The 26,806-nt window shown below is 51.0% G+C and overlaps 1 protein-coding gene across 1 annotated transcript in view; it reads left to right on the forward strand.

Moving 5' to 3' along the window:
• The first annotated feature begins 11,565 nt into the window (after window positions 1–11,565).
• Window positions 11,566–26,806, forward strand: part of KIAA1614 (KIAA1614 ortholog) — a 39,667-nt gene continuing 24,426 nt past the window's right edge. Inside the window, exons 1-4 of the mRNA XM_047076457.1 lie at window positions 11,566–11,597; window positions 12,588–13,531; window positions 14,245–14,308; window positions 24,093–24,236. Of these exons, the coding sequence (XP_046932413.1) occupies window positions 11,566–11,597; window positions 12,588–13,531; window positions 14,245–14,308; window positions 24,093–24,236 (1,184 nt within the window). The remainder of the gene's footprint in view (window positions 11,598–12,587; window positions 13,532–14,244; window positions 14,309–24,092; window positions 24,237–26,806) is intronic.

Below are 26,806 nucleotides of genomic sequence, written 5' to 3' on the forward strand. Positions count from 1 at the left end.
GCTTCTATGGTCAATTACTTTTGAGGAAGGCAGGGTGATGAAACAAAGGCAAACTCATTTAGTCTGTTTTTGTTTTGTTTTGTTGTTAGTTCAAAACTTCCCTGAACCTCTGAAATGCCTTTGGGCCTAATGACCTGCCAGGAAAATGAGATAGCCTATATTATTACCCAAGCTTATGGGACCTGATTTCTCTTTGTCATAGGAGACATACAATGACAAATAGAGACAGAGTCTTTGCCCTCATAAAGCTTACATTCTTGAAGGCGAGATGGACAATAAGAGAGTTGCTGAATGAATTCTTGCCATTTGCAATTACATGGATGGAACTGGAGGGTATCATGCTAAGCGAAATAAGTCAGTCAGAGAAAGACAAACATCATATGACTTCACTCATATGAGGAATTTAAGATACAAAACAGATGAACCTAAGGGAAGGGAAGCAAAAATAATATACAAACAGGAGGGGGACAAAACAGAAAAGACTTAAATACAGAGAACAAACAGAGGGTTGCTGGAGGGGCTGTGGGTGGGGGGAATGGGCTAAATGGGCAAGGGGCATTAAGGAGGGCACTTGTTGGGATGAGCACTGGGTATTGTACGTAGGGGATGAATCACTGGAATCTACTCCTGAAATCATGACTGCACTATATGCTAACTAACTTGGATGTAAACTAAATATATATATAACATATATATAATATATATATTATTATATATTTTAATAAAGTTACTGAATAAAATAATTATTGACTATAATATCTAACCTCCACCTAGGAATAGGGATCTGACACAGAGGGGTGAGGTATATTTCGCTGACTCCTTATCTCTACCCCACTGTGGAGTACTGTTTACCAAGTTCTATCTCCCTGATGCCCGGGAGACTCATCCTGTTCCCTGCAAGGGACAATACCACCAATCAGGGAAGATGCTTACTGACCCAGTAAACTTAAAACAAGAAGAGCCACTTCCTTTATTTGATGGCTTACAGAAAGCAGACAGTGATAAGTGGTCCTCTAAAATTAAATGGCAGAGAGAATGTTGATTGATACTCTCAGAGAGGAAAGTTATTCCTCTAAATGCTTTTTATAACATTATAATGACTCCTTTTCTGCCTATGTAAAAAGCCTGAAAATATCAAAAAGTATAAATTACCCAGGCCCCCAAACTCAGAGATGAATATTTTGATGTATTTTCTGTCTTATTTTGTATACAGATAGAGAAGTACAAATGTAGATTTCACATACATGTTTTATATACTTAAAATCCAACTGTAGATTGTTTCATATCCTGCTTCTTTGCTTAACGCTATTATTACATGAGCATGTTCCTTTTAAAAAATTTTTACTTATTTTTTGCATGAGCATATTCCTATCACACACATTTCAAAATAGGGCTTACTTCTAATGGCTACATAATGCTCTACCTTTTGAAGATACCATCATTTCCATTTTAGTTGGACACTTGGGTTGTTCCAATATTTTGCTCCTATAAATAATGCCACATGAACTTCCTTTTATCAAATCTTTGTCCTCATTTTTTAGTTCCTTAACACAGATCTTAAGAAAGACGGGGGCACCTGGGTGACCCAGTCGGTTAAGCATTCAGCTTTTGATTTTGGCTCAGGTCATGATCTCATGGTTCAGGAAATCAAACGCCTGTCTGACTCTTTGCTGACAGCACAGCAAAGATTCTCTCTCTCTCTCTCCCTCTCTCTCCGCCGCTCCCCTGCTCCTGCTGTCTCTGTCTCTCAAAAGAAATAAACTTTAAAAAAAAAAAGAAAGAAAGAAAAACAAATTGCTTTGTCCAGAGCTGTTAGCATACTTCAGACCCCTGTTTCATAATGCCACATTGTCTTTAAAAGTGCTGTATCCCCACAAGCAGTATATGAGAAAGCTCATCTAACTGTGTTCTCCCCAATGTTCAGTATTAACATTGAAACATGTTTTGCTATTTTAAAGTGTTAAAATGATAACTTTGGGATAGTTTGTTTTCATTTCTCTGTTTTCTAATGATTTTAAACATACCATTTTATGGTTATTCACTGTTTATAAACTGTTTATGTACTTTGCTCATTTTTCTTTTCTTTATTTTGTTTTACTTTTTTTTAAGTTTATTTATTTATTTTGACCGAGAGAGTGTGTGAGCAGGGAAGGGGCAGAAAGAGAGGGGGGAGAGAGAGAATCCCAAGCCGGCTCCTCACTGTCAGTGCAGAGCCCAGTGTGGGGCTAGAATTCACAAACCGTGAGATCATGACCTGAGCCGAAATCAAGAGTCTGAAGCTTAACTGACTGAGCCACCCAAGGGTCCCTTTCCTCTGCTCTTTAATGTAGTGGTATCACATTGTGATTTAATTTACACTTGTCTAATGACTAATAATTTTGAGCACCTATTCACATGTTTGTTGATCATTTGAATATCCTCCTTGTGAAATGCCTGTTCAAGTCTTTGGTCCATTTTAAAAATTGGTTTCTGTCTTTCCTTGATTTTAAGAAGCTCAGGTATATAGTGGCCATGTATAGATATTGCAAACATCTTCTCCAAGTCTGTGGTTTGCCTTTTCAGTATCTTAAAGATGATTTTTGACAGAGATTCGTAATTTTGACAAAGTCCAATTTATCACTTCTGTCTGAAAATTAGTACTTCTTGTGCCCCCTGAGGGAAGATTTTCCTGACCCAACACCATAAAGATATTGTCCTGTTTTCTCCTAGAAGCTTGATTGTTTTGGCTTCCATATTTTGTTCTATAATCAATCTCAAATTACTTTTTGTGAGTGGTATGAGGTAGGGGTCAAGGGGTCAAGGTTTATTTCCTTTCTGATATGGATATACAATTGACCTTGCATTGATAATTGAAAAGACTATCCTCTCTTGCAATGCACTGCTGTAAAGCCTTGGTTGTACATCAGGAGACTGTGCCCGTGTGAGTCTGTTTCTGGACACTCTATTCTATTTGTCTATACTTTTACCAATACCACATTGTCTGAATTGGAGTCATTTTATTGTAAGTCTTGAGATCTACTAGCATAAGTCCTCCAGCACTGTTCTTTTTAAGAATTGTCTTAACAGGGGCGCCTGGGTGGCGCAGTCGGTTAAGCGTCCGACTTCAGCCAGGTCACGATCTTGCGGTCCGTGAGTTCGAGCCCCGCGTCGGGCTCTGGGCTGATGGCTCGGAGCCTGGAGCCTGTTTCCGATTCTGTGTCTCCCTCTCTCTCTGCCCCTCCCCCGTTCATGCTCTGTCTCTCTCTGTCCCAAAAATAAATAAACGTTGAAAAAAAAAATTTAAAAAAAAAAAGAATTGTCTTAACAATTTTATATCCTTTACATGTCCATATAAACTTTAGAATCAGCTTGTCAATTGCTACCAGAAAGAAAACCTGTTGTAATACAGATCAGAATGCATTGAGTACTGTTATGAGTTGAGCTGTGTCCCCCAAAATTTATACGTGGAAGTCTTAACTCTCAATACCTCAGAATGTGCCCTTGTTTGGAAATAGGACCGTTGCTAGATGTAATTAGTTAAGATGAGGTCATACCAGAGTAGGATGAGTCCCTAATCCAATATGACTATGTCCTTATACAAACAGGGGATTTGGACACAGACCCTCACACAGTGAGAATACCATGTGAAGACTCAAGTTGTATTGCCACAAGCCAACTACCAGAAGCTAGAAGAGAGGCCGGAACCTAGAGCCTTCAGATGGATCATGGCCCTGCTGAGACCTTGATTTTGGACTTGGGGCTTCCAGAACTGTGAGACAATACATTTTTGTTGTGTAAGCCACCCAGTTTGGGGCACTTCATTACCACAGCCCTACCAAACTATAAAACGAATACTTAGATCAATCCTGGAGGAACTGACATCTTAACGACAGTAAGTTTTCTGATCAATGAACGTGGCGTATTCCTCCACTTATTCACATTTCTTTAATTTCTCCCGGTAACGTTTTGTAGTTTTCAATGTAAAGTCTTCCCAATGATCTTTGTCAGGTTTTATTCCTAGGCATTTGATGATTGATGCTTTCGTTCATGGTATTTTTTATAAATCTCACTTTCTACCTGTTGCTAAGTGCATAGAAATACAATAGATTTTTATATATTGATTCTGTAGCCAGAAGCCTTGCTGAATTTACTTCTAAATTTTGAGAGTTTCTTTTGGATTGTTTTGTAATCATGTAATTGGCAAGTAATTTTGTCTCATTATTCATGCTTTCCTTTCTTTTTCTAGCTGTATTGCACCAGATAGGGATTCCATTACAACACTGAATAGGAGTGCTGGTACTAGATGTCCTTTCCTTGTTCCCAAACTCAGGAGAAGTGTTCAACATTTCGCTACTGAGTATCATAGTATCATCCTGGTTATATATTTTTTGTAAATGCCCTTTATTAGATGAAGAAAGTTTAGGATCTGTTTTTATACTATGTGCGTAAATATACTGTGTGTATACCATGTACATATACAACATACTATATATATATATATATATTCATACTATATTATATAGTATGTGTGTGTGTATATATATATATATATATATATATATATATATACTATATTCATTCTGTTACATTGCTCTGTTTATTTTGGCATCAGTCCATCTCTATATTAATTATTATAAACTTATAGCACAATTTTGTATTTTGTAGAGTAAGCCTCCTCTCATTTTTTTCTTTCCTTCTCTTTCTTGTATACATTTTTTTCTCTTAAATATTTTTGCCTATATATGGACTCTTGGCTGAAATTATATTTAACTCTTTAGATCCAAGGAAAATTTTCATCTTCATAATATACAATAAGTATCAGGAACATGGAGTAAACATTTCTCCATTTACTCAGGTCTTCTTTCACATAGATGGTAAAGAGGGGTTTTTTTTTCATATATAGATTCTATATTTGTAAGAAATTATGTTGTATGTACATTATATATATTTTAAATTATGGCATGTGTTGTATGCACATTATATATATGCTACATATTACATACATTATATATATTATATGGTGTGTGTGTATACACATATATATATATATATAATGTACATTGTAAACATCCATATATTCACCACCCAACTCAAAAAAGCATTACCTCTGCCTTTGAAACCCTTCATACCCTTCTCTCCAATTGTCATCTGACATTTTTTTCCCACACTGAGGCCATTATGTTATTATCTGTTTTAATAATTCTCTTGCTTTCCACTAGTTTGACCGCCTATGTAGGGTATGTGTCTCTAAAGAATTTTCTGCTTAATGCCATCTGTTTCTTTTTTGACTTGTTTGCTCAACAACCTGTAAGAATCAGCCACGTTGTTCTGTGTAGCTATCATGTGTTCATTTTTATTGATATCTAATATTCCATTTTACAAATATGCCAAAATTATCTTTTCTACTATTGATAAACCTTTGGATGGTCTTCAGATGTTTTGTACTGTGAACGATGTTGCCATTAACTTTCTTGTAAATGTCTTTTGGCATAAAAGTTATTTCTAAATGGGCTATTACTTTTCCAGATTATACTAATATATTCCTTCATCATCTCTCATATGTCTTAAGCAAATTCCTAATAGATTTCTGGGCACTTTTCTGTCTTTTCTCAAGATGAAAAACTGTCACAAACATGACTTCAGGGCTGAGTTCCTCCTCCAATATCTTTCTCCCTGAATCTGCTTTCATTTGTAGATGAGAAAATTGACTCAGCCAAGATGATAGTGGTTATTGACAGATAAGTTAAAGCCAGGTGCCCTCTCCTCATATTGATGCCCCCACCACAGAGCAGGCCATGGTAGAGTAGGAGGGAGAGCATTAAAATATTTTCCTAATCCTAGTCATTTCCCTGTGATTAGGATTATGAAATGAAAAGCTGCTGTTTGGGATCGGGCATAGGAACAGATGCCTAGCAGAGTCAGGGCAGAGGTGGGGTGAGTGGGCATCAAAGGCAGTGATGTCCGAAGTCTTTATCTTCGGGGAAGGTCCCTGTCCTGCCCCAGTGGGCTCCCTGCTGGGGGGAGTGGTTCAGGCTAACTGAGGCCAGGTAAGAACCACGCTTCTGTTCTCCCTGGGACTTGGTCCATTCAGGCAGGTGTGGCATAGGAGAGCATGGCATGTATGTGTTCCCGCACGTGTGTGTGTGTGTGTGTGTGTGTGTGTGTGTGTGTGTGTGTGTTGGAGTGTGCAGAGAGGCATGACAAGGTAGTTGCTCTCTGGAGGGCCCAGATGTCATGTTGCCTGACCGTATGTATTTCTGGGATCCTCTCCCACCCTGTTTGTGCTTCCCTCTCGTGATCTGCTCTCTCTCCTCCCCCATCCATTTCTTCTTCTGGGAGCTATTTTATCTCCAAATTTCCAGGCTCACTCAGAATTGGAGTCCCATACCACTGCCGGTGACAAACGGCTGTTTGGAAAAGAGAGAGGAAGGGCAGAGGCAAGTAGGCCTGGACATCAGGTGAAAATCAGAGTTGGCCCGGAAGTCTGGGTGCTGGTCCTAGCCCTGCCAATGACCTACTTTCTCACAGACCCTGGGGCAGGACTGGCCAAGTCAAGAGAATGAACCAAATCCTTTGGAAGGTGACCTTGATCCTTTGAACAAGCAGCACCCCTCTTCTCCTGTCAGGCATCCTTACCTGACAAGGATTTTTTTTCCTTCTTTTAAGCACCTGGCATTTAGTCAATACCTTTTATGTGGCAGGCACGTTTCAGGGGCCAGGGACACAGATCCGGATCAGGAAGTGCTCTGTGAAGTGTCAGTGTGACAAATGGTCTGGAAGCAGCGGGCCCAGGGCGCTGTAACCCAGGTTAGGAGGACTGTGGCCGGCATTGGGGAAGGCTTTCCTGAGAAGGTGCCATGTGAGCTGTGTGGGAGTTCCAGGAGGAGACAGTCAAGTTGGCACGTATGTGGAGGGAAGCAGGTAGTTCAGGCTGGAGGAAAGGCTGGGCAAAGGCAAGAAGACGTGACCCAGCATGCCCGTGGGGGGTGGGGGTGGGGGCTGGAAGTAGTTCCGTGTGGCAGGCGTGCAGGATGGGCTGTTGGGCCGTGAGCTCACACCGGAGGCCCACCAGGCCATACGAAGGGGTTTGAGTTTGCACACAGGGCCCGTGCTTCTCCAAACTGAGCCTGAAAAGCACTCAGGAAGACTATTAGGAGACAGACCCCTGGGCCTTACTCCAGCCTACAGAATCAGAACCTCCACGAGTCAGACCTCGGAATCAACCCTTCGCCGTGTCTCAGGAGAGTCCGCAAAGGCCCAAGGAAGTGGTGGGGGAGTTCTAAGCAGGGGAGAGGCAGGCACAAGGGAGACAAGTCCCAGTGCTCTCCTGGGCCTCTGCTGGAAAGAAAAGTCCCTGGGGCTATGAACAGCATCCCCAGAAGCTTCCTCCAGGGTCCGTTGCCTGTATGTTGAGACCAGGTGTCTCATGACTGAGACAGGGGCAGGCACAGAATTGGGGTTTCCGGTTGGACAAGCTCCCCCAGGTAGTACAGTAGAGGGACAGGAGAGGTGTCCCTCCCACCCCATTCCCACTCCACTCACCCCTAACGGTGTCACCTTATAGGACCATCTCTCACCCATCCCTTCATCCTACATGAAACCCGATTTCCACATCCTATACGGCTCCTTATTCAAGCTTCGTGTTCAGAACGTGTTGGGGGAAGGTTAGGAGGAGGACTGAGGCCGTGTTTTTCACCCAGGCTAAGGGGAAGGAGGCTTCTTGGGATGGTGGGTTTCCTTAGTTGTTCAAAGAGGTTCCCTAGTTGTACGAGCCCTAGGAAGAAGGCTATGTGATGGCTTCGTACCTCCTAGTGTGATTGTGTCCCTCCTCCTAGACTTCTCTCCAGAAAATGGTAATGACGGATTCTGATACACAATTAGTTCTCCAGTCCAGAAACGTGCTGTGCTCAAGGGAGCCCACCTCCTAGGGGTTCCCACGACACAGAACAGCACCCAAGCTCCTCACCCAGACCCCAGAGGAGTCACCCCTGCTTTGCAGCTTCAGCCCTGCCCTTGCCTTTTTTTTTTAATTTTTTTTTTAACGTTTATTTATTTTTGAGACAGAGAGAGACAGAGCATGAACAGGGGAGGGGCAGAGAGAGAGGGAGACACAGAATCTGAAACAGGCTCCAGGCTCTGAGCAGTCAGCACAGAGCCCGACTCGGGGCTCAAACTCACGGACCGTGAGATCATCACCTGGGCTGAAGTCGGACGCATAACCGACCGAGCCACCCAGGCGCCCCACCCTTGCCTTTTAACCAGTGTAACTTTTGCACTTTAGAACAGTGAAACCAGGCAGTTTCACACCTGGATGCCAGTGGTTATGCTAATCTCTCTGACAGAAATGGCTCTCCCACCCCTCCCCCTCTGTCTGGCTAACTCCAAGACCCACTCTCTGCGATACCCCTCCCACCCAAGACACACCTCAGTCTTGCTGTTCCTGGGAGCAGACCTATACCTCCACCCTGTGCTACCCTGCCTGGGGAGCACTCATATGGAAGTTTTGTTTCCCTTCCCCTGCACCAACTTGACCAGAAATTCCTCAAGGACAGGGCTTATGGTATTACATTGTGTCTTTTCAGTGCCTGGCACGTAGTAGAAACTCAACAGATATTTGCTGAACCAGACAGAATCCAGATGAATGAGAAGCGCTCTCAGACATGTGAATGCCGTGATAATTTAATAGCTTCTGAGGATTTGCCTGTTGGTATTTTTAGATGGCTTTTAAAACCTCTATAGAGATGTGACACCCATTCCCCCTACATTAAGTGTAAAGTAACAAACGTAATGAGTCAACTGAAGGTGATTATTTGCATCTCAAAAGGCGGGGGGGGGGAGCAGGTTTCCTTTAAACATTAAGCTTTTGCTGGAACTTTCAGAAACTTGCCTTATACAGATCATTAACTTCTGGGGGTGGGGAGCAAGAGTCCTAAAGTTACCCTTAAGAGTCTGAGCTCTGAGAGCCTCTGGAAGAAGGAAGCAAGGCAGAAGATCGTGGAGCCATACAGGACTGGATTCAGATTCTGACTATATTAGCTGTGGGCCCTCAGGCAAGTCGTGTAACCTGTCTGTACCCCAATTTCCTTATCCCTAAAGTGGAGATGTACTATACTGACGTTGTGATTGTTGTAAAGACCTAAAGGATCCTATATTGAGTACCTTAGCTCATAGAAATTCCCCAATAACCGTAACAGTACTGTAGTTAGCCTTGACACCGCACATGGAAGAGAGGTTTGCAAGGTTTACGGGACTTTACCCTGGATCGCAGGAAGGATGGCAGAAGGTATCCAGACAGGGAGGGCCAGACTGTGCGGCAGCGTAACTTTGCTCTTACAGCACTTCACAAGTTTTTGATTCTTTAAACTAAATCCTTCCGTGCTGAATGTGCACAAGCAGAAGGCTGGCGACAGCGCCGGGCAGTGTGGTTGAGGGGAGGGTCTCGGACTCTAGAGAGCCTACCACTCACTAGCTCTGTGATCCTGGCAAGATCACCTCACTCAGTTTCCTAAGCTGTAGAAAGGATGCTCCGTACACCCTCCATAGACGGCACATAACCGTATTATGAAGTGATCAGGATTAATCAACAGCACAAAGTGCCCTGTTGGAGGAACTGATTGCTCTGGGAATAATGGAGAGAGAGGGGATGCAAGAGCTTTGGTCCCAGGCTTTGGACACCTGACAGGAGAGAGCTGTTTGAGCTTGCGTGTGTTCTGTAACACAAAGGGTTTGCCCTAGATAATCCATTGGGTTCCTAAAGTAGCCCAAGGCCAATCTAGCACAGTTCCCCAAACAGCTGCTCTCAGGCCTGGGGGGTTGTGCCCAGATGCCCCCACCTGCTGCAGGATAAGTCCTGCCCACTCCAGAGCCAGGCCTCCTCTGGAAACCATCCTTCCCTCGCGCGCCCCCCCCCCCCATTGTGTGGTCCTCATTGTGCCCGTGCCTGTCATCTGGATGGTGACGGTAGTGAGCAAGGTACAAACAGGAGAGCAAACCATTTTGAGTGAGAAGCTTGTCATCTGAAGCAAAGATGGATGAGCACTTTGCCTTTGTAGAGATTTCTGGAATCTCCTGGGTCCTAACTCTTTTGCTGTTTCTCGTCCTTTGTGTAGAAATGTTTGGTAACAGGTGAGATTCTGTTACCTCCCTCTGGGTGGAAAGAGAAAGAAAGCCCCGTCGGTTTGGGTCACAGCTGCAGGTAAAGCCCTTGGCTGCTACTTGCTCCCGGGTGTGGAAGAAGCGACCCGGTCTCTTCAAGAGTCCCCAGGACTCTGAGAACCGATCCCTATCCCAGGGGCTGGCAACGCAGGGACCAGGCTCTCCCCCTGACCGGGCAGGATGAGGGAGCCCGCCTCCACTCCGGGTACCCGCGAGCGTCTGGAAAGGGCACCTCGGAGAGGGCGGACCGAGACCTCGGGAAAAGTTGTCTAAACAAAGGGCATTCCTTAGCTTCCCCCGGGACAGCCGAGCCTGCTCCCCAAGCCCCGGGTGTGGAGTTGCACGCTTCCCCGGGGAGCCGGGGAGGAACGCGGGGTCTTCCTGGCCCTCGCCCGCATGGAGCCGCGTCCCCCGCTGCGCACGCCCCGAAGCCTGGCCCGGCCCCGCGCCAAGCGGTCGGTCCCCCGGCGCCCGGGCCCCGCTCGTCCTCACGCCCTTGGGACGCCCCGCCGCCGCGGCCGCGAGAAGGAGGCGAGCGGAGGGCGGTGGAGGCCTGGGTGGGGGCCCGGTCCCGCTCCTCCAGCCCCTTCCGCCGCCCCGCCTTTCTGCCCTCCGCGCTCCCTCTCTCCGCTCCCGGCCCGGGGCGCGCCCGGCTCGGCCTCTCTCCGCGCGGGCAGAGCCGGGACCTGGCAGCCCATGCCGCTTCCTTCCAGCCCGGGCCGCGCCCGCTTGGCCCTCGGACCCCGCAGGCAGGCGGCGGCCCGCACCCCACACCGCACGGCGGGGCCGGAGGGCAGAGGGCCGGAGCAGGGCCGCGCCGCGGGATGGAGGGGGTGCCGGAGGCGGCGGCGGCCCAGCCGGCGGGCGGCGGCCCCCAGTGAGTAAGCGGGAGCGAGGCGCCGGGCGGGCCGGGGCGGAGGGGTGGGGGAGGGTGGGGGGGGGTGCGAGCAGGGGCGCGGGGGAGGGCGCGGAGAGTCCTTCCCGCTTCAGCCTGTGGGGGCGAGAGCCGGCGCCTCCCCGGAAGGCTGCCCGCGCCCCGGGGAGCCCCCGTTGGAGGAGACGGGTTCTCCGGGGGCGCGGTGCCAGAGGCTCCCCGTCGGAAGTGCTTTTCCCCTGGCTGGGATTGCCCCGAACCCCCTGTTTTGTGAACTGAACTTTACAAGAGAGGATTCGGCGGCCGGGCTGCAGGAGAAAGTTGTTAACTTCTAGATCAACCGGTGGAGGAAATGATCTCGCCCGCCTGACGATACCCGTTGCGCTTCCCCGGCGTAAGGCTGATGTGACATTTGCACTGTGTCCTTTGCTTTATGAAGTGTGTACATTCCTGCAACATGTTTAAGTCGATTGGTCGTAAACGACTATTTCGGGGAATTCTGTGATGAACTTTTTTTGAAGTGAAAAATTAACTCCTAATTTGTAACTTAAGTAAATATGGATTTTTCTACACAAGCCGTTTACTTCAAGTGAGACATATATAAACGTATGGTGTTTCAGAGCATTTTCCCAGAGAGCGGGTGGATATTAACACGTCGTGGCACGTATGTGTGCACTGAACCACTTGGTGAATAAAATCCTGTGCTCATTTTCATTCCCTGTGAAGACTATGACATCAACCATGCCACCAAGGAGTGTTGTGATTCTGGCAAGTCACTTAACCCCTCCAGTCTGGATATTCTCGTCTACAGAATGAGGGGGGTGGGGGGTAAGTGATCACTTGATCACTGAGTGCTTTGAAAAAGCCCTGGCCTTGGAAGGAGAAGCTTTGTGTTGCAAACCCGGCCTCCGCCTGCGTGACCGAATCTCTGTGTGCCTCAGTTTCCCTGTCTGTGAAAATGAGGAAGATAATCCCATCCTGGCAGAGTGTGTGAGGATTATTTGAGAGTGTCTGAAAGCCCTTGCAGGCCTGCCTGGTACACAGCACGTGTGGACAGGAGTCGGCGACTAATCGTGGCCACGCTCTGAGCGCAGCCCCATGCTGCAGTCCTGTGGCTTGTACACAGGTGGGCACCTTGAACCAGAGAGTCAGATCCCGTGGGGTATCTTCCTGAAGCCCCTCATCTGCACTGGCTTCCCTTAAAAAGGGAAGAGCGTGTCCGCTATTAGCAGAGGTTGACATCCTCTGAGGTCACTTGTCAGCAAAGCAAGAGGCCAGGGATTGGGAAATCTGGCCCCTGTTTTCACTCCGGTCCACAGTTGGCTGTTGTTTGAAGCTTCATTGTGCTCCATCTCTAAAATGGGGGTAGAAAAACTAGAACGTTCCTCAGACTTGGAAGAAAAAACTCAATAGTAACTTGTTTGTCCCATCCAATGATTTATACTTTTCAAAGCTCTGTCCCCATGTTTTTTCTCATCTGGACAGGGCTCAAAACCAAGGCACTCTGGGGACCCAGGAGGGTGTTGGAGCTACTAGCCATATGCTGGGTCTCAGGAGCTTTGTCTGTTTTCTTTTCCAGAGGGACCAAAACAGGGAGCGGGACAGCCAGCTCCATGGAGATGACCTCAGGTGTGGAGAGAAGTGGCCCTGAGCCACGGCTGGATAATGGACACCTCCCAGGACCCTGGTCCTGCTCTCTGGAAGACAGAACACCCAACCTGATGGTCCCGCAGCACCCCGGTGCACTGGGGATACACCGCCAAGGTCCCTCTGTGCTGGAGACCAAGGTGAGGGCCTTGAAGGAAAAGATGACAGCAGGCAAACAGGGGGTGAGCCCCTGCCTCACTTCTCAGGAGAGGCCATCTAAGAAATCCAAATGCAGGCGAGTCAGGGTGGGTGGAGCTGGGACTCTGTCAGAGGGGTCTTCCTTGCCGGATGCTGAGGTGGTCCTCCCTGCTCAGAACCTGACTGATGCGCAGCTGGACAGTGTTGTCAACAAGAGTGAACCTGCCAGGAAGGAGGTTCCCAGACCGCCCAGGCCGCCTTCTCCTGGGCTTGAGTGCTGGAACGGGAAGAGCCCATGGCCTCCAGAAGCAGTGTGGGCATTGCCGGACAATGAGAGGAGCCTGCTTCCAGGGCCTGGCTCTTTGCCAGAGAGCCCTATCCACAGAGTCACTCCGGGCCGACCTGGGGGCCCTGGTCCTTGTAACAAAATCACCCACGTGCCCCACCTGAGGAAAGGAAGGTCATATGCCCTTCAAGATGGTCTAGTTACAGGTGGAGACTTGGACAGCTTGTCTCTGACCTCCGAAGAAGACTTTGTCCCCAGGCCAGCCCTGCTCGGGGGGCTCTGGCGAGCTGGAGACCTGGGGGCTCTGGGCACTGGGGGCAGTGCCTTGTCCCTGTCTGACCGGGTGGAGAGGAACCGCCTTCTGCTGCAGGAGATGCTCAGTGTTGGGGGGCAAGGCCCTGCCAAGGTGGAAATCTCAGCCTGGACTCCATCCGGGGACAGAGGTATACCAGGTGAGGCTCACTCTGTAGGTCTGGGTGGTGGGGGCAGAAGGAGGGAGTCCAGGAGGGGACAAGGGGGAAGAAGGCACCTGCGGAGGGGTGGGGCGGGAAGGGGAGAAGAGCACAGCTGCCTGTCACCTAATTCATCACGAAGTCCTTTTATTCTGGCTCTGACATAGATTCTCTGCCTGTCTGCTGAAGACCCCATGACCTCCAGACCAACTGGAGGCCACCCTCTGCTTGGCATGGAGGCTACCATGATTTCTTCCCTTTCGTTCTCTCTTGTGGTTCTTCTGGAGTGGGATTTTGCACCTCCCTCCGCTGACTTGCCCTCAGCTCCCAGGGGACCTCTTTGCCTCCTGGGGGAAACCCTACCCACAAACAGGTCAGGTGTTCTGTTAGGTGGGCCGTACTCGGGCAGCGGGATGTGAAGTGTTCAGGTCCGAGAGCGCCTTCTTTCACGTCCTTCCTCCCACCCCAAAGTCCATTCCTCACCCCACACCTGACAGGACCCACACGGTCCCCTGGGCCCATGGCAGTGCCCGCCAGCTGTCACCGTGACAGGCCGTGCCTCCACTTCTTAGACTGAGACACAGAGTAGAGTTGAATTTATCTGGGGAGCAAACTGCTTGTGAAGAAGACTGTCTTCTCCATGTTCATTGAGTGGCCCCTGAGAGCCCAGTTTCTGGCTCTGCCCTGATCTCTGCTTCTGTTCTGCCTCCTAGAACGACCACCCGGGGATGTGGACTGGGACTCAGGCATCTCCCTGCAGGACTCAGACCAGAACAGGTAAGAGCCCAGGGGGCGCACCTCCTCTCCTGGCCTCCTTGCTGTGGTCCCCTCGCTTACCCAGCACCGGGAGAGTGGGAGACCTCGAGAAAGCAAGAGGCAGGCAGATCCCACACCAGCAGACCAGTGCACAGTGGGCCGCTGGGGATCCTCCTGTGTGAGACCCCATAGAATGTGCCAGTCACCCCCAGCGCCCACTGGTGCCTGGCTGCCGCTTGAGCAAAACTGCTGGGTGCAGGGCACAGTGCCATGAGTATACCAGCAACCTGCTCTGCCTCCCTGGGTCATATCCCCTGTTCTGGGCTCTGTCTCTTTATCTTTAAAGTGGCCCAAATAGTATCTGTCTGGTTGACTTCCCAGGACTGTCGTGAGGCTAAAATGACAGAAGAGTTTTGAAAATCCTTAGGGAGGGTACAGAAATGCAGAGCTTTCACCCCACGGTCCCTTTGCCATCCGGGGGGGTGCTGGCTCCTGTAAAGGATTTCACCTCCTCCAGTCTCTCCTGTGACATCCCACAGACTTTGCTCCAGCCCCTCTACCAGTGTCTCGGGGACCTGGCACACCAGGGTGGTTGGAGCAGTGGGGCCACTTTCTGACATGGGTAGTGTCCTGACCCGGCAGGACGTGCGCTCGGTTGGGGTGAGCGGCTCTCTCCGGCACCCACTCAGAGGTTGGTCTCGGCCTCAGTCTTTGCCGAGCTCCTGGCTCCGGAACGCCAGGCGCCGGAGAGGCTCCATTTCTCTGGCTGTGCAGTGTCGTCACTTGTTGAAGGTCTCATGGTTTCTGTGGAGGCCAGAGGTCGGAATTGTTACTTCTTCATCACCAGGCCATTCCATGCATAAATTCCACTTCATCTGACCTGCCCTCCAGAAAACGTGGAGGGGCCCCCCCTTGGCCCTGCTTTTACAAATTGAGGACTCCCCAGATTCAGGCGACCCAGCTCCTGCTTGGCTACTGGCCTTTGCAGTGGCCTTGGCCAAGGGCCTGGTGGACAGGGGGCTGTCTGGCTCCTTCGTCCCTCACTATCTATGACTTGGAATCATAGTTGACTCTGCTCTGCTAGGGTTCTCTTCTTCTGCCTCCACGGCCACTGTCTTCTGCCTCTCATCAGGTCTCCCCGTAGCCCGGCCACGGCATGGAGTGTTGTGACCGCAGAAAGGACTGTGGTCCTCAGCGACACCCTGTCCTCCTCCCTCTCCCTCCTACTTCCTCGGAGAGCCCGCAGAGAAGGCAGCTGAGGCAGGCAAAGATGGTGCGTCCTCTTCCTGTGGCTGCTTCTGCCCCCCACCCCTCACACCCTTTCTTCTGGGGCTGGGAGAGAGGCCCAGCTGCAAGGTGCTGCCACTGGGGGCTTTGTCCGGACCTCTCTCTTGAAGGGAGAAGCCAAAGCTCCCAACTTGCATGTTGGATAATAAGTGATGAAAATACCTGTTTTAAAGGAGGAGAACCTCAACCATAGCGAAGGAAGATATTCTCCCCCCAGCACCGTGAGGAGGTGGCATTTGTGTATAATCCTCAGGATGGCGATTTCTAGACTGTGGTTTAAACTGCCAGGACACCTGCAGCATTTTAGGGTTCAGGTCGAGTGTGTGTGTGCAGGTGCAGGATACATGGATGTGTGCATATATGTGTACTGTGTGATATGTAGGTATCTGCTGGGCGGGTATGGGTGTGTGGAGAGAAGTTGTGTGAGTGAGCTTTCAGACTGTGCCCAGCATATATCTGGGCATAGAGTTGGCATGGGGAAAACTCCATCCTCTGGTTTGTTTGGAAGGTCAGAGTGCCCCACTGACCTCTATTGGCAATCTACAGTCAGGCCCCTGCTGAGTAGACCCCCACGCTGAAGGGCCAGGGAACGTGTCTAGTTCAAGGATGAGAGAAAGGTCGGCCATGTGTTGAGGCCCCCTCGGACAGGGCTCCTCATTTGGTTCTATTACTGAGTCTCCTGGCAGATATGAAGGTGGTCCCTAAGACACGGCAGGCTCCATCTGTCCCCTGACGGGGGTGGATTTACTGATGCCATTTCTGTATAGCTAACCTCCCCAAGAGACTTCCGAAGTAAGGCATGCTACTCTCCGCTCTGCAGTCCAGGAGCACCACACGGGACCAGTGTCCTGGGGATTTCGCGTCTGTACTGAGAGGCTTAGGGCCCTGGGCAGTGGGGTGTTCTGAAGCTATGGCCGGGCATCAAGATGGCCATCCTTAAGGGGTCAGGACGTGCTCGGGCAGTGAGTCCTCTCCTCTGAGGCATAAATGGTCCTGCTTCACACTCAGGTTAGCATCAGTGCCGTTCAGTATTGCATCAAGTAACCATTTGATGGAATTAACCCAAAGTGTATTTAATTATAAAATACACATTAATCCAATGTGTATTTGATTATAATTGTCTACAATTGTTACTGCTTTGCAAGGTGATAAGATAAGAAGCTCACGAAATGATGGTTACTGCAGAGCCTAAGACAGTCGTCACTGTCTGATGGTCGGGGGTGGGGATGTGTGGCCAGCCTGTTGAGGGGGGTGGTCACGGGGAGAGTCGGCCTTGGAGGTGAGGTACCTGTGATGCCGTGGGAACATCAGAAGTGCACTGGGACCCTGCATGCTGAGGGCCAAATGCTGACCTCCATCCCCTGACCCCAGTGTTGCCCCCAGTGTTGCCTCTTGAGGGGCAAGAGAAGGTCCTGTCCTAGAGAGCTGGAACATCCCAGTGGCCAGTCCTTCCCTCCAGAGGACCATGCGAGGGAGGAGGACAACGTGTTGTTGAGGACCACAGCTCTTGTTGTGTGCCAGGGCCTGTGCTAAGTGCTCACCACATTCTCACTTTATCCTCATAACTAGCTATATGGATTGTTCCTGCTTCACTCACAAAGAGGCCCCTCTGGGGAGAGATTAAATGACTTGCCCAGGGTCATACAGCTATGAAGTATGGGAATGCAGGGCTGCTTGGTGCCGAAACCTGCGCTCTAACCCTCTTCCCACACTGCCACAGCTGTCCTGTCTGTGCCCCACAGGCCACTCCTTGAGTGGGGGTCTTCTGCCTCCCCCAGCGCTGGCCAGGTGTTCTCAGGGATAGGCAAAGAAGGGGAGGTGATGGGCTCCACAGGCCATTCTTGTTTCTTCCAAGCCACTGTTGAGATGATTTGGGAAGTGGGAATTTGGGGAGGGGGGGGGCGGTAAGCACTTCAGAGAGGGCAAACGGGGGCCAGTGCTGTCAGCCACCTGTTCACGGGCCAACTGGGAACTGGGCTCATCAGAGACAGGAGTGGGGAGGACAGTGAAGCGTGTGCTCTGCCCAGGCCTGGCCCTGCCCTCTTCCATTCTTCGCAGCCCGCGAGCATCCCATCCCCACAACGTAAAATAGCCACGACCAGCTCAGCCTTTTCCCTATCTTGAGGCTCGGAGAGAGCAGATCAGGATTACAGATTGCCTCAGGATCTCAAGTGAAGCATGGGATCCCAGCGTGTGCAAAACCTGTGGGAAGCCAGAGGTGCCAGGGTGCCAGGGCGCCCTCTTGAGGCTGCTCCGGCTCAAATCAGGACCTTCCGTGTGCGCGATCAGTGCCCCAGGTCCTCAAGTGTGTCTGCAGGGCTTTAATTACCACTCTGCTGGGAGGGGGAAATGGAGAGGAGAGAGTCCCTGGGGCTGTGTTTTATTTGTGCTCTGATGATGAAGGAAACTCAGAGGATTCCCTAGGCTGTTGATTCCAACTCCCCCCCTCCCCAACCCCATCCCTGTGGTAGAATCATGCCCACTTCAGAAGCTGAGGCTCAGGGGAAGCCCAGTCTCCAGTTCCCACGCCTCTTCATGAAAAGAGAGGGCAGAGTGCCAGCCTGCAGCAGCTCACACTCTGGTGGGTCCCAGTGTTCAGGCCCCTGTTGGGATCGCTAGAGGTCAAAACTCCCCGCCCAAAGCAGTTTGTGAGACTCCAGTTTAAAGTGAGGCAGGCAGGGAGCCCCCGAGAATTTCAGAGGCCATGCCTGTGGCTCTAGTGGTCAGACCCACAGCTGCGAGAATATCGCCAGCTTTTTAGAAGTTAATGTATTCACTAACACTTTTGGAGAGTCTCCTGTGAACCGACCCCTGTGTATAATTTCAGAGGGAATTGCCCGTTGTGCTCACTGCCTTCTCTGCCTGCCTCAGCGTTGGCCGTAGATGTTGCTGGTGGGTCTCCTCCTGGAGCTCCTTGGGGGCAAAAACTGTGCCGGTCTTATCTCCGGGACCCGGTACCGGCCAAGTAGCTGCACAGAACAGGCTTCTTGGCAGAAGCACATATGCATGAGTGTAGGTGGGCTTGATAGGATCTGGATGGAAACAGGAGAGGACACTCCCGGTGGGTAGGACCTACAGGAATGCTTGGGAGAAGGGTGAGGTGGAATGCGTGGGTACTATTGGGATACAGGGTGGGGAAGCTGGCTCTCCATAAGTGGAGAGCTTTGGAATTTAGATTTTAAGTAGGGCAGTAAAAAACGAGAGACATTAACCGTCTTCCTCCTGCCACACCCACTCCCTCTGTGGTAAGACCACAGCGTCTTCTGACAGTGCGGGACCGTTGCTGTCCCCTGTGGCCTAGTGCCCATGCTACAGAGCTGGTGAGAGAGTTGGAGATCACTCTGGCTTACCAGTCCAGTTCTGGATCTTCTGGGCCCCTAGGATTAGGAGGTACGTGAAGAGTCCTGGGGGTGAGCATGGGAGAAGAGCCACTCTTGCACATCCCCAGGATGTTCAGGGCTATAGGTGTACCTGAGGACACCCCAGAGCAAGGGGTTAATGAAAGCTGGCAGAGCCAACCTGTCCTGCATATCCCCAGCCACCTGCCATCCTGCCTACCCAGATATACAGACACGGGGGCACCTGGGTGGCTCAGTTGGTTAAGTGCCTGACTTTGGCTCAAGTCATGATCTCGTGGTTTGTGGGTTCGAGCCCTATGTTGGGCTCTGTGCTGACAGCTCAGAGCTTGAAGCCTGCTTTGGATTCTGTGTCTCCCTCTGCTCCTCCCCCATTCATACTTGGTCGGTCTGTCTGTCTCTTTCAATATTAAATAAAGATTAAAAAAATTAAAAAATAAAAGATATACAGACACGAAGGAAAACTGGACGAAAGCCCCCTTAGCAATCTCAAGCCTACCAAGAATAAAACTGAAAAGAAAAATTAAACCACCCACCAGTGTTTTCAAATGCCTACTGTGCTCCCGCTCACCTAGTGCTCTTAAGTCCTGGGTGGAGAAGGAAGGACACTAACACTGAAACCCTAATGCACAGCGAGTGCCACCTGGAGCTTTCTGCCACGCCATGACCTCACTCACATACACGCCACACATTCTCATTATGGTCCCAGTCTTTGTGAAAACAGAGGCTATAGAAAATTACTTTACCCTAGACCGTCTGTGGGGGGTGGTCTGAAATTCAACAAGAGGAAACCCTCCTTCCTGGCCTCCAGAGTTGAGCCGGCCACTCTTCCCACTATGTGGGGGTGTTTCGGACACCTGCCTCCACACACTGAGGCCAGGCGGTGCTGACCAGAAGGGCAGCCCCATAGGGAGTTTGTTAGCCTTCTTCAAGAAGCCTTCAAGAAGAGTGGCAAAGCCAGCCACTCTACTATCCCCGGATAAGAAGTTGGCATCTTAAGAAAGCTCTGGGAGCCTCCACCCAGATCCTTTCAAAGGTGTTAAGCGAGGCAGGCGTATCCTACAGCAGCCATTCTGAAGGAGCCCGCTCCTCTTCCCTGTCGAGAAGAGAATAAGCACCTGTTTATTATCTGTCAGCAGCTTCCCTCTGCTACCAGTCTCCTCTGGCTCCCATTCTATGGAAGGTGCCTCTTCTGTGAAGCCCTGTCAGAGGCTGTCTGGAGCAAAACCACCAAGGCTTCTCTAGCCTCAAGATGGCTTCCCTTCCAAACATACCTTCCCCTTGCAGACCATGACAAGGTGAGCTCTTCGGCAGGGATTCCAGTTCATGTTTAGGGATTCCATCCTTTGTACATAAGGGGGCGAGAGTAACTTAAAATAATACTACTAATAATCACAGCAGTGGTAATAGTGGTTGCTGGCCTTGGTTGACTCTTACCCAGTGCCCGACTCTGTGATGAGCTCTTTTAAGGAGCTCAAGTTCACTTATCAGCTGAGCCCTTAGTTAGCAGATGAGGAAACTGAGGCTTAACCCCAAAGTAACCTGCCAGGGTGACATGGCTCGTGAGGGGACAGCCCAGAATGAGAACCTGGCTAGGCTGCCCCAGAACCACGCTTTAACCAGCACTGTGGCTGCAGCCTGTCAGTGTCCTCCAGCCATGGGAAGAAGGTGGCTGTGATCGTGCCTCCAGGGTACCATCCTGCCCTCATGGCACATGCAGCCAGGAATCAGTCTCAGGCCCATCTTTTCTCTTCCCCTCCCTTGGGAAACTACACAGTATAACAGCAGGAGAGCTCGATCCTTGGCCATCTAGAGGCTTTATGATATACAGAGGTGGAAAAAATGGTGGGGGAAAAGACTTATATATGTTCTGTACGCTGTACATTTCCCCTCTACCCCACTGCATCCTGGAATCTGGGAAATATCAGATCTCTTTAGAGTCCAAATTATTTCCCTAATTCATGTTCTTGAGATGAGAGAGTTAGACCCGGACTTGCTGGAGCTTATTATTTTAATCCAGGATTATGATGGCTGCAGAAAGAGGCCAGTCTGTCCTGTTGACCGCCCCTTCCTCCTTGGCTAGGAGAGGAATGGCGTCTGTCCTGACTTGAGACCTTGACCTGTCTGGCCCTGAGGGGAGCTGAGGTTGGAGCTAAGCCTGTATCTCTCCACCAGGAAACTGGCTTAGATGAACAAGCCAGATGGGGGGGGGGGGGCGGTGCATGCTGCCCGAGTCCTTGAAATCAGCTTGGGACACTGGTGGTTGGAGGGGCAGAGGGAAGGGCCAGAATCCTCATGTGGAACAACGGTCGTCCCCCCAAATTAGTTCCTGGTAGGTGTTGCTGCTCCTTGGTGGCCAGACATCTGTGGTGTGGATCCCCCCAGGGAGAGGACCTCAAAATCCCTCCCCCAGCCTTGTGGTGCACCGGACTACCTGGGCAGACCCAGACTCACAGGTAGCAGGTGTGAGTCTACTCCCATATCCAACTCCCGCTCTTTACAGATGGGGAGACTAAAGCCCAGGAGAGAAAAGCACTCAGCCACTTTATCCCCATGCCCTGCCTGCTGAACGAATGAGTCTCAGACATGCAGGTTTTCCAGAGGGTAGCAAAAGCTGTTATTCTGAGATGGAGTTGCTTTAATCTAGCCCTGCACGGTCTGCCCCAGCCCTTCCAGGAAATTTTCACAGTTGTGGGAGCTGAGATTGTGGGGTGTAGTCCATGATGGGAAGGGGTTGGCTCGAGGGCTGTGTGCCCTTGGCAGAGGCCAGGGCCAGATTAGACTGGAAAGCCTCCCTCAGGTGGAAGAGTCTGAACCTGTGTGCCTGGCAGGGCTGGCGCCCCTTGGGCGGACCAGCAGGATGCAGTGATGGATGGGGGCGGGGGGGCGGGGGGGGTGGGCAGTCTGGCTGGGAAAGGCTCCGCATCCCACAACACCGAGGCTGCCTGCCCCCGCCTCCTGGGAGAAGACTGCTCTCCCCTCCACAGGGCTGGTCAAGGCCAGGAGTTCCTACCCTGCTGACCTTGACTGCCATCTGTGAAGGTGGCTGCCACTCCCCTCCCTGCTCAGCTTGTTACTGCATGGATGCCTTCAGGAGCCTTGCTTTTCTAATCAGTGGAGAAAGTAGCTTTGTCTGCCAGGAACCAAAGCAGGGCAGCTGATGGAAAAAAAAAAAAAAAAGAAAGAAAGAATTAACAGCTCCAAGTAGAGGGAGTAAAAAAGAAACAGCAAAGCTGGAAAATGGCTTAAAAACCTGGGGGCAAGGCCAATCCTGGCAGCATCTGGCCAGCTGCCTGGGGGCCCTCCTGCCTGCCCACCAGGTCTTGTGACAAATGCCCTCAGACAGCCGGGGAAGCACAGCTGTCACCGGAAGGCTCCAAGTGTGCGGGCAGACAGCCAGAGGCCCGCGGCTGCAGGGGCGTCTCTCGGGCTGGTAACCTCATTATCTCTGCTGTCGGAGCAGGAGCCCCAGGGAGCACAGCTGCTCGCAGCCGTGGGTCGGAGGAGCTGCCTGCTTGGGAAGCTGTGCACAGCAAGGCCTCTCCTGCCAAAGGAGGCTCCACAGGGCTGCGGGCCTGGAGATTCGCTTTCACGTCACTCCAGTAAACCCTCCTGGTTCCAGAACTGTGCCTGGGCCCTGCCAGGGTTCATGGGCACAGATGGTGCCTTTATTCTGGTAGCTCTTTCCCCCCCTTGGGCCCCAAAGAAAGGTTAGGTGCAAATAATGAGCAAGAAAGAAAAGAAGGGAAGGCAAAGGGAAAGAAAAGAGAAACAGAAAGAGAAAGAAAGGACCTTAGACTGCCCAGAGCTTGTCCAAGGATGTCCCAAGGACGCCTCGGAATTATGCCATTTTCCACTCACATCTGTCCTCCGTTATCCAGGAAACTACTTGGTACCTTCCCCCTGTCAGGCCCCTTTCTCCGGGTGACATACGGGGTGGGTAAGACAAGGGATTTGGGGCGCTACAGTCTGAAATCTAGGTATGCCTGGCTAGGCCTCTACCTGCCTTTTGTGGACCCTCCCTGGTAAGGGCAGCCCCTGCGTATATGACAGTGAGGACAGGGGAGGCCAAAGTCACATGAAAGAGCATGTCTGACTCCAGCTGCAAACATTCTCAAGCCTGCCCTGGGATCCAAGGAGGAGAGGAAGGAGGAGACAGAGGGTGTGGGAAGGATACTGGAAGCAGTGGGGCTGGCTATCGTCTGCTTTGCTCTCAATTGATGTTCGACCTTGAGCAACATGCCAAATGTTCCTCTCTGCTGCGGAACACCCTCATCTGTCAAGTGGAGAGCGCACCTGCCCTGGGCCAGCCTGGCTGGAGAGAGGGAGCTCTGTGGAGAGAAATGGCTTGTCAGCGGGAGGTTGTGGGGCTGCTGTTATTGCTGTAACCTGGCACTGGCTGTATGTCACTGTCTGCGAGACAGCTTTGAAAAAGGGCCACCGTCATTTTCCGCAGCTCTGGACTGGCTGGGGAGGCCGCACATCTGGTAGGTGGGGAGGGCTGGGAGAGGACCCTTATTATTATGAAAATCGAGCCATTTGCTGACTTGGTGTGGGTCCAGCTTAATTTCTCTCAGCCCTGAGCCGATGCCTAACGGGTTTGGATTGGGACTGAGGCAAGCAAGCACCAGGATTTATAGAAATGTCATTCCCCCAAAAGGAGCAGAATGTGACAGGCTGAGGCCTGACTTCTTGAGTCTGCGGTGGGGGCTTGCATGGGTACGTGTGGGTGCAGAGAGAAGCAGAAGGAGAGAAGGAGGTGATGTGTGTAAAGACCATCTGGCTGGGCACAGGCCCAGTCCAACACGCCGGGCCCTTCCCCCGTCCTCCCAGATAACTCCGGCTGCCTGCCCAGGGAAGGAACAATAGAATAATCTGGAGATTCCCCTACCCTTCTTAGATCCTCCTGGGATTTCTGTCTCCACTTCCTGAGCAGATAATCTGTCCACGGTGGGTTAGCTCCCCGGCCCTGTCCAGAGACGCTCAGGGCCATTGCCCAGACCCCAGGCCGGTGCCCTCTGTGTGGGGACTGGACAAGGAAGGCTGCACATGCAGGGCTTTTTCTGGCACCGCCATGCTCAGTGCTGTTAAAGCTCTTCTAATCCGTGTTATTTTCTTCTAATCCCTCCCCCGCCTGCTCTGGCCTGCGTGCCACCCTGTAGGACCTTTGGTCCCAAGCCGGAGTCCGTGCTGAGCCCCAGGCATGAGGAAGCCAAGCATCTGCTGCAGCGTGCCCGCATGAAGGCCAGGACCCGGCCCCTCCGTGCCAGCCATGATATCGTGCCCGCCGTTGCCCAGGGCAGCCGGTGAGTGGGGCCCTGGCCTAGGAGGGCTGAGGCAGGGAGAAGAGGTAGGATCCAGCCAACGTACTGCTGCTCACTGCTCCCTCTGTGTGTGTGTTTCCCATGTTAGGCGCTTGAATTAATTCATTTAGTCGGTCAACACACCTTGACTGAGGGCCTACAGTGTCAAACATGGAGGATTCGAAGGTGAATGACACATAATCTGAGCTCCCTGGGGGACAGATGTCACAGTCTCCAGGGAGAAAGACCGGCAAACAGGTCAATTCAGTTGTGGTGTAGGAGAGGATAGACGTGAATGCGGGGCAGGAAACCCATACCTCCACCTGGGAAGGACAGCAGAGGCTCTAGAGGACGTGGCTTCTAAGTTGGGGCTTGGAGGAGATGTATACCTTCCCTGGGCGGATGATGGAGGCCGGGGTGAGCATCCCAGGGCAGACACCATGAGCAGAAACACCGTGCTCACGGGACGGGAGGGAGTGGCTTGAAGGCCAGAAAGCTCAGTGCAGGCTGGTCACGGAGGCCTCCAGGCTTGCTGAAAGATTTGGATGTTTCCAGTAACAGCTAGAAGCCACTACAGGATTTTAAGCAGGTAGATAGCATCATCACATTTGCATCTCAGTATAGCTGTCCTGGCTGCAGGGATGTGTTGGATCTGGGGGCCTGGGGCGGTAAGGAGGCTTCATGGTGGTCCTCGTGAGATGTGATAGGGAGGGCGGGGTGTGGAGATAAGGAATTGCCAAGAGCCAGAAGGATGCAGGTTTACTGAGGCAGCAGCAAAGTGGTTAAGATTCTGGAACCAGACCCCTGGGTTTGAATTTGGGCTCTGCCACTTGCTGGCTGTGTGCCTTTGGGGAAGTCTCTGTGCCTCAGTTTTGTCATCTGCAAAATGGGAATTGTAATGGTGCCAGTCTTACAGGGTTGTTGTGAGGATTATATTGAGTCAGTACGTGTAAGGTGTTCAGAACTGTGCCTGGGGCATAGCGAGTACTATGTGAGTGTTACCTCTTACCAGTAATCATTTAGTTAACCGGGTGTAGGAAATGTGAGAAGGGAAGGCATCCAAGGGGAAGCCCAGGGTTCTGACTGGGTGTCTGGAGGTTTGGTGGGGCCTTAGCCAAGGAATGAAGTTCAGGGTCACGCTTTAGAGGAGGTTGCCCTCCAAATGGAGGAAATGTTCATCAGGCATTTGGATACAAGATCTGCAGAGGAGGAAAAGAGGTCAGAATGGCAGAGTTGGGCATTACCCTGCTTTCCTGATGCTAGAGTCATGGGTGAGGGCAAGTTCACTGGGGGTGAAGAGGCAGGCAGAGAACAAGTTGAAGCACATTCAGACCAGCCCTTCACGTATGTGGCTGTTCCTGGAGTGACATCCCATCCCCATCCCCACCTGCCATTCCGTGTGCCATGCCCCTCCTGGAACGCCCTGCACGTGGAATGCACACCCCAGGGCCGGTACACCTGGTGGACCTGACACGGGGCTGCCAGCCCATGCCAAATTGTGCCTGCCCCAAGCAGGGCACCTGTGCTTTTGTCACGATGATGGGCATGCTGGGTGTGCTGGTTTCCATCACTGTGTGATACTGGAGGAACAGAGGATTCTCAGTGGAACTGGGCCATATGCTCTTTGATGGGAGACACTGAGCCTGTGCATTGAAGGCCGTGGACTGTCATGGCACCATTGAGATGACTCCAGCATAAGCAGAGGGCTGAGGCCTGCCTCTGAGTTCAGTGTCATTATGACCCCCCTATGAGAGGGGCTCAGGAGATCCTAAATCTGGGCAAGCTGTGCCAAAAAGACTATCCTTTTCTTTCCACATTTTTGCCTTGTCTCACTCTGGTTGGAGGAGACTAGTTAGGAATGGGCATGGCTTCTCTGAAGCATTCTAACTATTCTTCTCTTCATATATATGGAGCTCAGAGCCTTAGACTTTCACAGAGTCCTCTGTTCCACCTTCTGTAGGTTACTTAGGTTGGGCTGGGTAGTCTCAAAATTGGCAGGACTATTTGCAAAACAGACGTGACTGTGTAAATGTGCTCTTGAACACTTCCTCTTCCCCAGATTAGGCGAGCAGCTCATCACAACCCCAGTCGCCAACCTTAAAGTATGTTCCCTTTTGTCAGGCTGTCCCCTGGCCATAGAAATGCTATAGAAATGCAAGGTGACCCACTTTAGCAGCTGCCGTGTCCAGAAAAGAATTACTTTGACTTGGCAGCCCTGGTGAATCCTCAGAGGGTGCAGCTGAAAAATCAACGCCAGATGGCTTGCTGCAGATGCTTCTAAAGGTTATGCTTGTCAAATCACCCTGGAGAGCCATGCTGAGTTAACATGGTGATGCCACACAGGCCCCAGGCCCGAGTCAGATGCAGGAGCACCCCCGCACCCTCCCCCCCGCCTCAGCCCAGGGGCATCACTCCTTCCAAAGAGCAGCTTGGTAAAAGATGGATGGAAGAGTGGGGGCAGGTAGAGCAGTCTCCGGAAGGCCTTCTTTATCCTCGGCCAGGCTGGAGGTGGCCGGGGCAAGCATGGACAGACAGGCTTTTCCAGGAGGTGAAGACGTATCAGTAGCTTCATT

Source organism: Lynx rufus, unplaced genomic scaffold, assembly GCF_022079265.1.
Source record: "Lynx rufus isolate CCGP_SWC_20201006 ecotype Redwood Valley unplaced genomic scaffold, mLynRuf1.p SCAF_15, whole genome shotgun sequence".
In the NCBI taxonomy this organism is placed as follows: domain Eukaryota; kingdom Metazoa; phylum Chordata; class Mammalia; order Carnivora; family Felidae; genus Lynx; species Lynx rufus.